Source organism: Brassica oleracea, chromosome C4, assembly GCF_000695525.1.
Source record: "Brassica oleracea var. oleracea cultivar TO1000 chromosome C4, BOL, whole genome shotgun sequence".
NCBI lineage: Eukaryota > Viridiplantae > Streptophyta > Magnoliopsida > Brassicales > Brassicaceae > Brassica > Brassica oleracea.
Genome location: NC_027751.1, coordinates 39,548,955 through 39,563,124, shown reverse-complemented (window position 1 = coordinate 39,563,124; position 14,170 = coordinate 39,548,955). Strand labels below are relative to the sequence as shown.

At 28.2% G+C, this 14,170-nt stretch overlaps 1 protein-coding gene across 1 annotated transcript; it reads left to right on the top strand.

Annotated features, from left to right (window-relative positions):
* The first annotated feature begins 8,684 nt into the window (after positions 1 to 8,684).
* On the top strand, positions 8,685 to 9,779 carry LOC106341145. The gene is made up of 2 exons (XM_013779964.1): positions 8,685 to 9,703; positions 9,740 to 9,779. The coding sequence occupies exons 1-2, from the start codon at positions 8,766 to 8,768 to the stop codon at positions 9,756 to 9,758; spliced, it is 957 nt and encodes a 318-aa protein (XP_013635418.1). The 5' UTR covers positions 8,685 to 8,765; the 3' UTR covers positions 9,759 to 9,779.
* Positions 9,780 to 14,170: the final 4,391 nt, after the last annotated feature.

Sequence of the window (14,170 nt, the reverse complement as noted above, 5' to 3'; positions counted from 1 at the left end):
GATATAAAATGGAATCAAACATCCTTAACATGGCAGGATCCTCGGACTAGAGATTGTGATCTAGAAGTCCGGAAGATTATACATCTTCAAGAGCTAGCTAACAGATTGCCAGATTCCTTTGCTGACCCAAATAGAGTAACCAAGTCATACATACCAGCTGCAAATGCACCAATAAGACTTGATGTCCGTGATGGACATAATCAGGCTGCTACTACGTCTAAACCACAATTGAAACGTGGTAGACCAGTAGGTTCCAAAGACAAAGAAGTTCGGAAAAGAAAGAGTGCAAAGAAATCCGAGAAAGTGAAAACTCTAGACATGGAAAATGAAACTCATGTACCACCAAAAGATACTTGGGACGCTAAGAATCAAGGTAATGAAGTTCCTGACAATAATGAGATCTCAATAAATTATGTCATGTCTGGAAGGAAATGGAACAGAAAACATGTCGACATGAGTGATATATTTGCTTATAATGTAGGAGTCGAATTGATGGATAATAAGGATCTAGAACCCACATCAATACTAGAATGTATGCAACGACCAGATTGGTTGAAATGGAAAGAAGCCATTAATGTGGAGTTAGAATCACTGAAAAAGAGAGGAGTGTTTGGACAGATCATCCGGACACCTCACAACATAAAACCAGTGGGATATAAATGGGTTTTTGTGAGAAAATCAAATGAGAAAGGAGAAGTTGTGAGATATAAAGCACGACTTGTTGCACAAGGATTCTCACAAAGACCAGGAATAGATTATGAGGAAACTTATTCCCCTGTGGTGGATGCTACGACCTTAAGATTTCTAATAAGTCTGGCTGTAAGAGAAGGTCTTGATATGCGGTTAATGGATGTTGTAACTGCCTACTTATATGGTCCACTGAATAATGAGATATACATGAAAATTCCAGATGGTATTGAATTGAAAAACAAAGAGAGTTCTCGAGAACAACATTGTATCAGATTGAACAAGTCTCTTTATGAATTAAAGCAATCAGGTCGAATGTGGTACAATAGACTGTCCGAATATCTCATGAAAGAAGGATACAAAAACGACCAGATCTGCCCATGCATATTCATAAAGAAGTTCAATAAGGGTTTTGTAATCATTGCAGTATATGTAGATGATTTAAATATCCTAGGAACCTCTGGAGAAATTTCCCAAACTGTTGAATATCTCATGAAAGAATTCGAGATGAAAGATTTTGGAAAAACAAAGTTTTGTTTGAGATTGCAACTTGAGTATATGAAAGATGGAATTCTTGTGCATCAAAAGGCATATACAGAAAAAGTACTCAAAAGATTTAATATGGACCAGTCTCACCCATTGACTAGCCCCATGGTCGTGAGAAGTCTTGGTCCGGACACTGACCCATTTGGTCCGAAGAAGAAAAATGAGGAAGTCCTTGGTCCCGAAGTGCTCTCATGTCGATCCAGTACTTAGACCGTCATTACCATATGTATATAAAGACCAGTTGGTCGACCTAATAATACACACAATTTCCCCTCTTCATTCACAACAGAATTTTGCTTTTATCTCATTTTTTGTTCCAATACTTTTTGTATCTCATTAAAGAGGCAAAAGATCGTTATACCCTTAATTTATAAAAATATAAATTTAAATAATTATAAAAATAAAAATTAATTTTTTTCTATGTTTTTCAAATTATACATTTTTAAATTCAAACTTTTTATAATTTTTCAAAATTTTATTTTGAAATTCAACAACTCATTTTGAATCTATTTCTAAATTTTAAGTGCTTATTTATTTTTTTTTAATCCAAAATCCCACATTTTCAGGATCCACCCCTTAAATCTAAACCCTAAGTATAAATTAGTTAATCTTAGGGATAGAAATGTTTATTTACTTCTTTAAAACTAAAGGTAAACGTGGTTAAGGTAAAGAAGAAGAAAAATATTAAAACGTGGTTAAGATAAATATGAAAATGGTATTAAAATGCGGTAGTTTACGCCAATTTCTCATGTTTAAATACATCGGTTAACTTTCTAATATCTCTATCGAAATTAAATATTAATTTAATTTATTTATGACGGGAATAAAATAATCGGTGAACTATCTCACGTGTTAAGAGCATGAGGTTTGCCAGGTTTCGATTTATGGGTTCCAGCTTCCGCCTTCCGACTTCTAGTTTCTGGATTCTGGCTCAATCAATTTCTTTTGCCTAAGAATAAATAGAAATCTTTCTTAATGTAAGTTAATCAATTTAGCTAATATTGAATCTTGTTAAATCTATTGGAGTAAGGAAGTATTCTAGTACTTATGGCTATCCTAAAAAATGAAAATATTATTTTATCTAAAAAGCTAATATTGAATCTTGTTAAATCTACTGGAATAAGGAAGTATTCTAGTACTTATGGCTGTCCTAAAAAATGAAAATATTATTTATCTAAAAATATAACGAATATTTCCTAATCATAAAAGAGATGCCCTCTCTCTGCTATAAATATGGGGTTCCCAGCTCTAAAGAAATGAGTTTACTTGTCCAAGTTAAGTGCTCTTCAATTCAATGGATCTTTTAAAAACTGTTTTCATTATTAAGTTTTTAGATTTTTTTTCCCAAAATCAGACATTTCCTTTAAATTTTTTAAAACTAGCTTTTGACCCGCGCGGGTGTATGTTCGATGTAATTATATGTTTTTCCTAGTTTTTGAAACACTCATGTAATAGAAGCAAAAAAAAAAAAAACACTCATGTAATTTTTTCATATGTTATTGCGTTCTGACATTGGTGTATCTTGTTTATTCGGTTTAGTGTACATTTATAGACTATGAGGCTTTATTTTTCTTATATTATATGTTTTTCTTTTGCTTGGTAACTAAACATAAAGTATATAATATTAGAGCACGTAGTTTAGGTTTAATAATATTATTAAATAATAAAACATATCATTAAAAATAAAAATATATCATTAAAAAGGAAAAAGAATTTTTTTTGTAGTACTTATATTAACAAATTGGAAAAGGAAATTATTTCTTTTGTTTATATAGCGTTAAAAAATAGATAGAAACTATAAAACCAATTGGAAAAGTAACTCCAAAAATATATTAAAATATATATATGCAGTAGTTATATTAACAAAGCCTAATTATATGAATTGATTGGGCCCTTTTGGTTATGATATTAAAATGAGTATCATTTGTAACCCAAATATTAGTAGACCTGAAACACAAATCAAAGACCATATAATTTTTTTCCAGGAAAAAAAAACAGAAAAAGGATCTTTTTACTTTCCCCTTTAACATCGGTATCTCCTACCGATCTAATCGTCGGCCATATCTGTTGTTCTGGCGATATATTCTTAAACGCCTCTGATTTTTTTCACTATAAAGAGTACAGAAGATAGATCTACTGGGAAGATCATGGCATGTGAAGGTTTCTCCTAATCTACTGATCTAGTGATTTGAACACGGTACATGTGTATCCTTTTGCAACAGGTCTGGATTTTGTTTCTCTACCAAAAAAAGAACCGAAGTAATATTAGTTTAGTAACATGTTGAAACAAAACAAAAGTATAGAAAATTGATTTGCCCATTGGTCTGCTAAAACCATATCAAAGTATCTCCAAAAGGGATATTGTGCCTCCAAGAATGCAAGCACTTAACTTGATCTCGCCAGTTATTCTTGAAAGACCTGAGTTTTGTGAGAGGATGAAAAGTAGTAATTGCTGACATTTTTGGTGAATTTTCATAGAATGATATGGTGTTGAAGCTATTGGGGAAGAGGTATATATAGCTTGTTAGGAAATGGTTAAAACAATCGCGTTTAATAGCTAAGATTTTGTTAGTTGTGAATTTTTAGTATTAAATAGTGAATATTTTATACGATTGTATTTCTTAAATGATATGTTTGTTAGTTGCTTATTGAATAAAGATTTATAAATTGTAGAGTTCTTACGTGATCTGGAAGAATATGAACAAATAAGGATGTTGTGGTTGTAAATTGATATCGACTTGTTAGAGGATTGCTTAAATATAGGAATACTAGATTAAGACTCGCATCTTGCGCGGGATAAACATTATATATAAAAATTATTTTATGTATTATATGTTCTTACATATTATGAAATAATAAATATATATTGAATAATTAAATTTCAGTAACTATTACATATATAATTAAATTGGTGCGAACGTATAAATCAAATTTATTAATCCAAACAACTTTTTAAAAAATTTGATAGGATATGTAATTAAATTTAAATGATATTAACATACATAGTATATTTTTAATATTAATGTCTATTAAATGATGCTTTCTACTCATATGTTTTTTCTATCATGTGTATCTTTAATAGCAAAAACTTTAAATTACTGATAACAAAATTTTCATTGCAGGATTAATAATTTTAGTAATTTATAATTTAAAAAAAATTTATCAATGTTAGTTCAAAACTTTTATCAAAAAAAATTATTCAAAGTAAATTTTGAAATTAAAATATTAATTAATTCAATATGGTTTATAGTTTAATTTCGAATGATATATATACATTTATATTTTAAATCTTAATAATTAATTAAGTTAGAATTTTATTTATATTATTTTGTAATCATTTGTATTTTATCATAACAAAAATTTTAAACCATGGATCGCAAAATTTGAATGTGAGACTTTTAACAGTTTTAGTAATTTATAATCATTTTTTAAAATTCAAAATATAACATATATAGAAAAATCTAAATTTCTTATAATATGGTTATTGTGATTTTTTAAAATTATTTTAATAGTTGAAAATTAAACAAATTTGATAGAAAATAAATTATTTTTTTATCAGATCTTTATTATTCAAAATCATTAATTGTCATATATATTTTAGCCACATTAGGCAATTCCGTAATCTTATTTAAGGAAATAATAAATGACATTAATAATGAATTTATGGTTAGTTTAATAAAAAACTTATTATATAATTAGATGGACCAACATATTTCTCTAATAATTCTAAGAATCATCTTAGTGATGACACGTGGCTACAAAAAAGAAGTTGTAATGTTTCACAAATAATATATAGGGGATATTATGGAAGGTGATTATTTTTGAGGTTAGTAATAAATTTTTTACGTGATTTGAAAGATTAGAAATCAAAAAAAGATTATTTGTTAGTTTATTGATATCATATTTGTTTAAATATAGGAATAGATATCGTGAGGTTTTTTTTTTGGAAAAAAATAAATGAGTAGTTTGATTTTGAATTATTAGATTTAATTTCTTAAAATCAATTGTGTAAGTTAGTATGGAATTAGAATCACATGATTTATAATAATATTGACATAAACTATGATCTTATTATATGATATATATCTGTATCTATCTAATGTATTGATTCTGATTCTGCAGACGAAAACCATATAGGTAACCAGCAATCTGATGCGATGAACTAAGATAGCATCACAATTTAATTCGATGGTTTGACAATGATATACAAAGATATGTAGGTAACCAGCAATTGTATTTTGATTGGTTTGTAATTAGATGTTTAGTAATGGTTTGTAATTGATCCATAAGTAGTAAGACAAAGACGTATGTGTTTTAGCAAATGTATAGAAATAAATGTAGGAAAGTGGTTGCATGTGGTTAAGTAATGGTTTATTAAATTTACGGTATAATAATTAACCACTTGTGAAATTCGGTTTATTAAATAATCAAAACTCTGAATTCTAATGCCAGTAACTTTAGCTAAATAATTTTCTAAAAAATATATATAATTTTATTAATTTATTAAATTATTAAATTAATCGTGTATTTTTTATTTTAACAAAATCTCTCTAAAGCTTACGTCCTTGTTACGAATTAATATATGTTTTTTTCCACGATGAATAACCCAAAAATAACTAAAACAAACCTTGAAGAAACACAAAACATAAAGAAAAGTTTTACATTTTGCAATCATGCAGGTATTCCAAATTCAAAAATCAAAGAGCGGATAGCCTTGCATTCAATGCTTCAAACGTATTATTTTGTTCACATAGACAAGAAATCTTCAATTTAACTAGCGGGGTCTTGATAAATTCTATTTACGTTGATGATAAGAAAATGTCTTATTCATACACATTTGCTTTGACTTGGACCCTTAGAGTTAGAGGATCCACATCGCTGGATACTTACTTGGTAAGATTAAAAATAATAAGTAGGATAGAGAAAAGCAAGAATTTTTCAAGGGAGAAATTTTGAAATGGCATCCGGATATTGTGTTTATATCATTATGCATAATAACATCATCATATAATGTAAGAATCTCAACATAGTATTTAAGTATATTATAATGGTATAATTTATTTAATGATATAATTTAAATTTTAAAATCAGTCCAATAATAAAATGTCATGTAGTGGGATTATTCTCTCAAATTTATGTTATTTCTCAACTTTTCTTCTTCTTTTTTTCCAAAAAACTCATCTTTATATTCTCACTGCATACACTCCAATAGTTCAGATTTTTATTTACATTAAATTTTAATTAACTAATTATATTCATTATAATATTAGTATTCTTTAGTTTTCCTACTCAGTTGAAGATTGTAAGCCATGTGGATGCTCTAATAAAAGACAAGTCGTAAAGCTTTACTATGCATATTTCTATCGTTGCTTTTGTAAATATATTTAAATATTGGTATAGCATATGCAAAAATTAGAGGGGGAGTTCGAAGGAGAAAAAAACGTCAGCTTTTAACCTCAAATCTCCTACTCTAAGGGTCCAAGTCAACGCAAATGTCTTCCTCCGACAGGATTAGCGGCGGGACCCTTGGCACCATGGATCTTGTGGCAAATTTGGATCTCTAGAAACAGTCTATGTTTTAATAATAAGCAGATATCAGAAGAGGAAACAATTACCAGGGCAGTTCAGATGGCAAAGGAAAGGACATATGCTCGATACTTACCTGGTAAGATTAAAAATAAATAGCAGGATAGAAAAAAGCAAGAATTTTTCAAGGGAGAAATTTTGAAATGCCATCCGGATACTGTGTTTATATCATTATGCATAAGAACATCATCATATAATGTAAGAATCTCAACATAGTATTTAAGTATATTATAATGGTATAATTTATTTAATGATATAATTTAAATTTTAAAATCAGTCCAATAATAAAATGTCATGTAGTGGGATTATTCTCTCAAATTTATGTTATTTCTCAACTTTTCTTCTTTTTTTTCCAAAAAACTCATCTTTATATTCTCACTGCATACACTCCAATAGTTCAGATTTTTATTTACATTAAATTTTAATTAACTAATTATATTCATTATAATATTAGTATTCTTTAGTTTTCCTACTCAGTTGAAGATTGTAAGCCATGTGGATGCTCTAATAAAAGACAAGTCGTAAAGCTTTACTATGCATATTTCTATCGTTGCTTTTGTAAATATATTTAAATATTGGTATAGCATATGCAAAAATTAGAGGGGGAGTTCGAAGGAGAAAAAAACGTCAGCTTTTACCTCAAATCTCCTACTAATAGGTGACCTCGGGTTGTCATCTACCAGGAAGCAGTCCTTTGTTGTACGAAGCTAACTTTTGGGGACAAAATGATAAATTATCAGTTTTTATTTTATTTTAGACAAATAATATGTCAGTTTTTTTCTTTTGAACAAATAATATGTCAGCTGAGACTATAAATTTGCTAAAAAATTTTAAATTATCTATCTTATCAAAACAATCATCATATATAGCTAACATTTACCTAAACTGTTATTTACGAAATATGCCATTAAAATTATTTGATTTTTTTTGAATTTCGTAAAACTAATAATGCCAATTCTGTGGTCAAAAAATTTAATTATAACATATTAAAAAAATTCCATTTCAAAAATAAATAAGAATTTTATTTTCTATTATAACAAGATCTTAAAAATATTTTTAATATTTTTAACTAATATTTATTAAAATTCGAAATAGTTTCTAAATATATTAAACTTAAAATTAATTATATTTTGATATTTTCTTGTCTTAAAAAAATATCAAGAGAAAGAAATAATTACATTATTGTATGCATAAAAAATGTAATTTTTCATTTAAAAAACTTTTAATATCACATAATCATGTTACATTTGACATCTTTTCTTACATCACATAATCATGTTATGAAGTTCTAACAAATAAGTATTGTAATAAGTTATTAAAATCCAACAAAATGAACATATTTTATTTTTAGAACTTATTTTTTTCATAAAAAATAAATATATTTATCAACAAAAAATAAAAAAATTTATATATATAAACATAAATTTTAAATATTTTTTTATTAAACTTAAATTTTGTAAGAAAATAATTTCGTGTTTTTAAAAAAACTGATGATAATCTAGTAAATTTATTAAAATTGAAACTGCAGCGTTGGTTTCAATTAACGAAAAGAAGAATATATCATCCAAACATTCGTGCAGGAAAGAAGCCCTTTCTCTCTTTTTTTGTCATTGAAAATTCAAATACTGTATCACAAGGCAGAGCTTGTTAATAAGACCAAAAACAAATGAGAACCAGTAGGCCTCAGAAAAGAAAAAACTCCAGAAAAGAAAGAAGCCCTTTCTCAAAAATAACAAACATTTGTCAAGGAAAGGAGTAGCCGAGTAGGAAGTTTCGTATGTGCTAGCTACTACGTGTCCCCACGCGGCTATATATAGAAGGAGGAAAAAAAAACTCTATTGCACATTCATTTCAATCAACTCTCTCTAAACATTTTTTTTTTTTTTTGAAACTTTTCAATTTTCTCTTCTACTTGGGGAAAACGGCTCTCTAAACATTTTCCAAACATGATTTTTCATATTATCATTTTGGTACTCATTGCACTCGGTTCGTATGGTCGTCTCTGTTTTAGTCATCAACCACCAACAAATCAGAGCAATTCGAACACTTCATTTCCGGTGAACCAAATAGGTTCTCAGTTGCTGGGCCACCCAACTCCACCGAGTCAGAGCAATCAGACTTCGTCATCTCCGGCTTACCCAACCCAGCAAGAACAAAACACTCATTCGCCCAGGCACTCAACTCTGCCCGGTCAGAACTACCTGAATCCTCAGTTTCCTATGAGGGGTCCTCCATCTCCCGCTCATCCACCTCCACCAGGTTGGAATAGTAATCAGTCTCCTTCAGTTCCGTCTCACCCAAGTCAGAGGAACCCGACCGTTCCATTTCCGATGATCCAACAATTGTTTCACTGGTCGGATCTACTAAGCCAGAGGAACTTAACCCTTCCATGTCCGGTGATCCAGCAACGTTTTCAGTGGTCGGACCCACCAAGTCAAAGTATTCAGACTCTTCCATTTCAGATGTTTCAGCTATTTTTTCAGTCGGCGGCTCACTCACTTCCACCACCGTCTCCTTCTTCCATTAGGATTTCTGCATCACGTGGCCCACTTCCACATGAATTCCACGCAATGGACCGTCTAAGCTTATGCGTTCTAAACTATTTCTTTGCTGGTGGACCAAGCTACACATCGACGTGGTCTCAACGCCCAAACCTAAGTACCAGCATCCATATCCAATGCTTCCTCAACCAGGCAGCTTTCTCTCTCTTCCTTTTGGCGAACGCGGTGTTTCCCCGAACACGACCAGTTCTGGCTTTCGTCTTAGACCGTCTCTCATTCTTTCTAATCGTTATCTCAGCTTACTTAGCTTCTATGCCCATGTTCCCTCCCTACGTTGCTATCATTATGCTCCTAGTTGTAGCTATTGTTTACATCTTTGCTCGTTTCAGGAGTAACACTTTTTTTTTTTTTTTGAAAATTTTCAGGAGTAACACTTGACGTTAAAAAAAACACTCGACGTTATAAAAAAAACTATTACATTAGTGGTTTCCTTTATTTATCGTTCCACTCTGTTTGTACATATTCTTCATTTTGCTGGATGATAATGTTTGATTTACCACACGTGCTAGTATGTATATACAAAAAGGTATCCATCATATTATCATTATACTGGCGTCAACGTTAAAGGTTCTAATTATTATAAGCCCAGGTTTCCTTTTCATGCAACAGTTACATGTTAAGAACCAAAAAAAAGTCAACCAAAAATGGTTCTTCATACTTTCATTTAATTTTATATATAACTTATATTATCCTTAGAAAGGAAACAAAACATTATAACAATAAAAATGAAAGATTGTAATGAAAAGCAGAGTCTCAGGATATTTCCTTTTACCCTAATTCAATAAAATAGATATATTAATAAACCCACAAAATATTCTTTTAAGAAACTAGCTAAGAAACTAAGCCATAAAAGAATCGAACATGAGTCGTAAAGACTGAGACTTTTTCTTTAAAACAACAATGCTAAAGCCAGATCTCTTGAGATCCCAAAATAATTCTCTAATATAGGGATATATTGCAAAATATTATCTGTAACATGGTACTCACGACTCTGTTTATCTATTCTTGAGCAAACGATACTTCCCCAGATAACAAATTACTATCCCAATTACAGGTAAAAATTCCTCCAAAGACTTATTACATAACTGCTTTATTTAATCTACCATTTTATTCTCACTTGTGGTGAATTTTCATTTATTTTTTGTATAGTAAATAATAAAATTTAATTTAATTAGTAAATATAGAGATAAATAAAAAATATTAATTACCTAAATAAGAAAAAAGATAATTTCGTATATGAGTGTAAAAGTTTAAAGTTTAAATATACAAAATATAATTATTCATGGTAAATAATAAGCTCAGACAATTCCAAAATGTAGTTTCCTTAATTAAGAAAATGCAAAAAACTTTAAATGTGATATGCTAAAATATTTAGAACAATGTAAAAGATTTAAAATAGGTAAAATATTTGGAAAATTTAATCTACGATAAAAATAGCATAAATATATGATAAACTCAAAAAATCCAAAATTTTAGTTTTTTTTTATTTTTGAGTAGTTATGTTTACTAGGTGACTATGATTTCAGTAAGAAAATATTAATCTAAATATACTACTAAAATTTTCTTAGAAAACTATGATATGATGTTCACATTGGATAAAAAATAGTTTGAAGGGTTGATACTGTTAGTGTAAATGAACTAGTGAAGAAGGTATGTCAAAATCTAAATATATAAAGTTACATATTCTTTTCTCAATTGCACCAAAAATTGACACATCAGCACATTTTTATAAAATATATGAATATTCTTATATGTATTTTTATTATTTAACCCAAATATATTAACACAACATTTGAGAGAACATAAATTATCTAATTCTAATTATCTTATAGCTATGTTTTTATTACATTTTTCACTTTTAGTGATTACACAGCATCTATCTGTATATCATATCATTTAATACTTAAAAATCTGAATTCTATATATATGAAATTCCATTTATCATTGTCAATAATTTAGAAGTGAATATGAAATGCAATTTCTCATTTCAAAAAATTTAGATATGTTTACATGAATATGAATGTCATTTATATAGTATAAACTATAATTATTCATTGTCTAATGCACTTTTAGGAGAAAGCAAAATCTAGCTCCTATAATATTGTTTTCTCATGTTGCTTTTAACAAAGAATATCTTTCACCAAGGCTTTTTCAACAAAGATTACTTGAGAAACAAATATATGTTTCTTAACGAAAACATATTAAATAAATAGAAATATACAATCAAATATAAATGAGAAATGCCTTATGATAATCCTAAAAACGTTTTATCACAAATAGTATACATGTGTCAGAAATACCAAAAAAAGTTTCATTAAATAGATAAATGATATTCCTACTTTATAGATATATTTTAAATATTTCTTTATTTTATGAAAATTGTTCTTTTCATCAAATTTTTTGTCTGAATTTTTTTGTTTCTGAAAGTTATTTCTTTGAATTTTTCAAAGTAACGATTTAAAAAAATTAGGAAAGATTTCTTAAATATGTATGATATCTTCATGAGTTGAACCTTTAAATTAAAATTTTGGGAAAAAGTTCTCAAATATGTATAATATCTTCATGAATTAAAGTTTAAGAAGGTTTATTAAATATGTATAATATCTTCCTGAATTTGAATTTATGAAGACCTTCCAGATAAATATATTATCTTCCTAAAATTTAAGAGTATATTAATATATATATAAATATTTATATATCAATATATATATATATATATATATATTATATTTAAAAGCATTTTTGGAAGTTTTTGTGAGATGTTATGTATTGAATAATTTTTTAAAATATGCATATAAATCAAATTCAAGAAGATGACATACATATTTAAGAAGAACTTCTTAAATATACATACAAGTTACATTGAAGAATTTTATTTATAGTTTTATGAAATCATTCATGAATTTGATATTTTTTATATAAAGTCAGGAAGATATCACATACGTACAAGAAGGTCATCTTAAATTTAAATTCAGAGGTGGAAGCCTCAGTGGTCCAGTAATTTGACCAATAGTTCATTATACTTCTACACCAAAAAGTTTGAGTTTCGACGAGAGAAAACAATATTATACGAATTAATGGAGAAACATTAGGGACAAGCAGTACCGTCAAGTGTGGATACGATAGGGAGGTTTAGGTGATGCAATCAGACATGAATCCTCATAAGGCAGGTAGAAATTGTCAGATGTTGTAATATTTTTCAGAGTTTGTAATAGCATAATATATCCAGCGTTAAAAATTTAAATTCAGAAAGATATCATACATATTTAGGAAGGTTATCTTAAGCGTTTCTAAAAAAAAAGTTGCTTTCCACAAAAATTTCTGAAAATTTGAAAACAAAAATTTGATTTTTTTTTAGTATTTTCGAATTTTTAACATTGATTTATTTTATATATTTAATAAATAATTAATAAAATTATAAATGACAATTATTTTAGTCATTTAACCCTTTAATACCCTTTAATAAAATTATAATTAATTCTTATAATTGTCATTTAACACTTTAATAAAATTTATTTTAGTCATTTTAACTTTTCAGTGGTATTTGGGAACAAAAAAAAACTAAAAAGAGGCTAATTAGAAAATTTTCCAATATATATAAGTTGATATATTTAAAATATGATTTTATTATGCGTATTTCAAATTGAAATTCTCTTTTTATATAAAAAATATTGACAGAATTGTCTTTTATTTATATATATACAAACAGAGATTATCTTATATTTTTTTATTAACTTGAACTCAATACAATGGTGCCTATCTCATTTCAAGTTTTATCCTCAATACAATAGTGCCTATCTCATTTCAAGTTTTATCCCTCCCCCTCTCTTCTTTTCAGTAAAAAAAAAGGTTCATCCCTTCCACCGATCTTTCTTTGATATGCGACGGACAAGAGAAATTTATAGGAAGGTTCGTTGCAATTTCCTCAAATTTTAACTAAAAAATTTCCTCAGATGTATATGTGAATACATGAGATTCTTTTGGGAAGGAGAATCTACAATGTCACATCACTTAACTTAATATAAATAGTTAATTCTTTTATTTCATGTGGTTTGTGTTTATGCGTTTGGCGGGCATATATCAAAAACCTTGTTTAGAGCAAGAAGCCATCATTTTTCTCATGCCCAAATGATTTTTGGTCTACAGATCAGTGGCGGAGGTAGCTTGTTGTGAGGGGGTATAAAATGACCCATGTGGATTTTCAAAAAAAAAATTTACATGTATTCTGAAGTTAATAACTAAGAAAATGTTACAAAGTTTAGCTATTGACCCATATGTGATATGCTTATTATACATTGACCCTTCTAGAAAGTCTAGCTGGTTCCGCCATTGCTACATATCATATTTTTTTCCTATCTTTAGGTAAAATGGAAAGTTTATATATTAATGGGAATCTTTCTTTATTTCAAAAATATGAAATGATTGAATCTAGGTTTATACTTCAAATAGCTATAAAAGGGACTTATAAATCTTGTAAGAGGCCGATCAACTATTATTCACTTTCGACTATAGAGAATCACATAGCTAAAACTATGTTTTTCAAACTAATAAGTTACTAGGATAAGATCCGCGCCTTGCGCGGAATTAAGTTATTATTTTTATTATATTTCGGAGAATGAAACAATAGTTTGGCTTCATTTGGATTAGGGGTGTTCAATCCAGATATCGAATTTGTTTCGGTTCGATTCGGTTTTTTTCGGTATTTTGGTTAGTAAAATATAACTACTATTCTAAATTCATATTTACTTTGACTTTAATCTTTCACATACTTTTGAAAGATTTCAACTGGA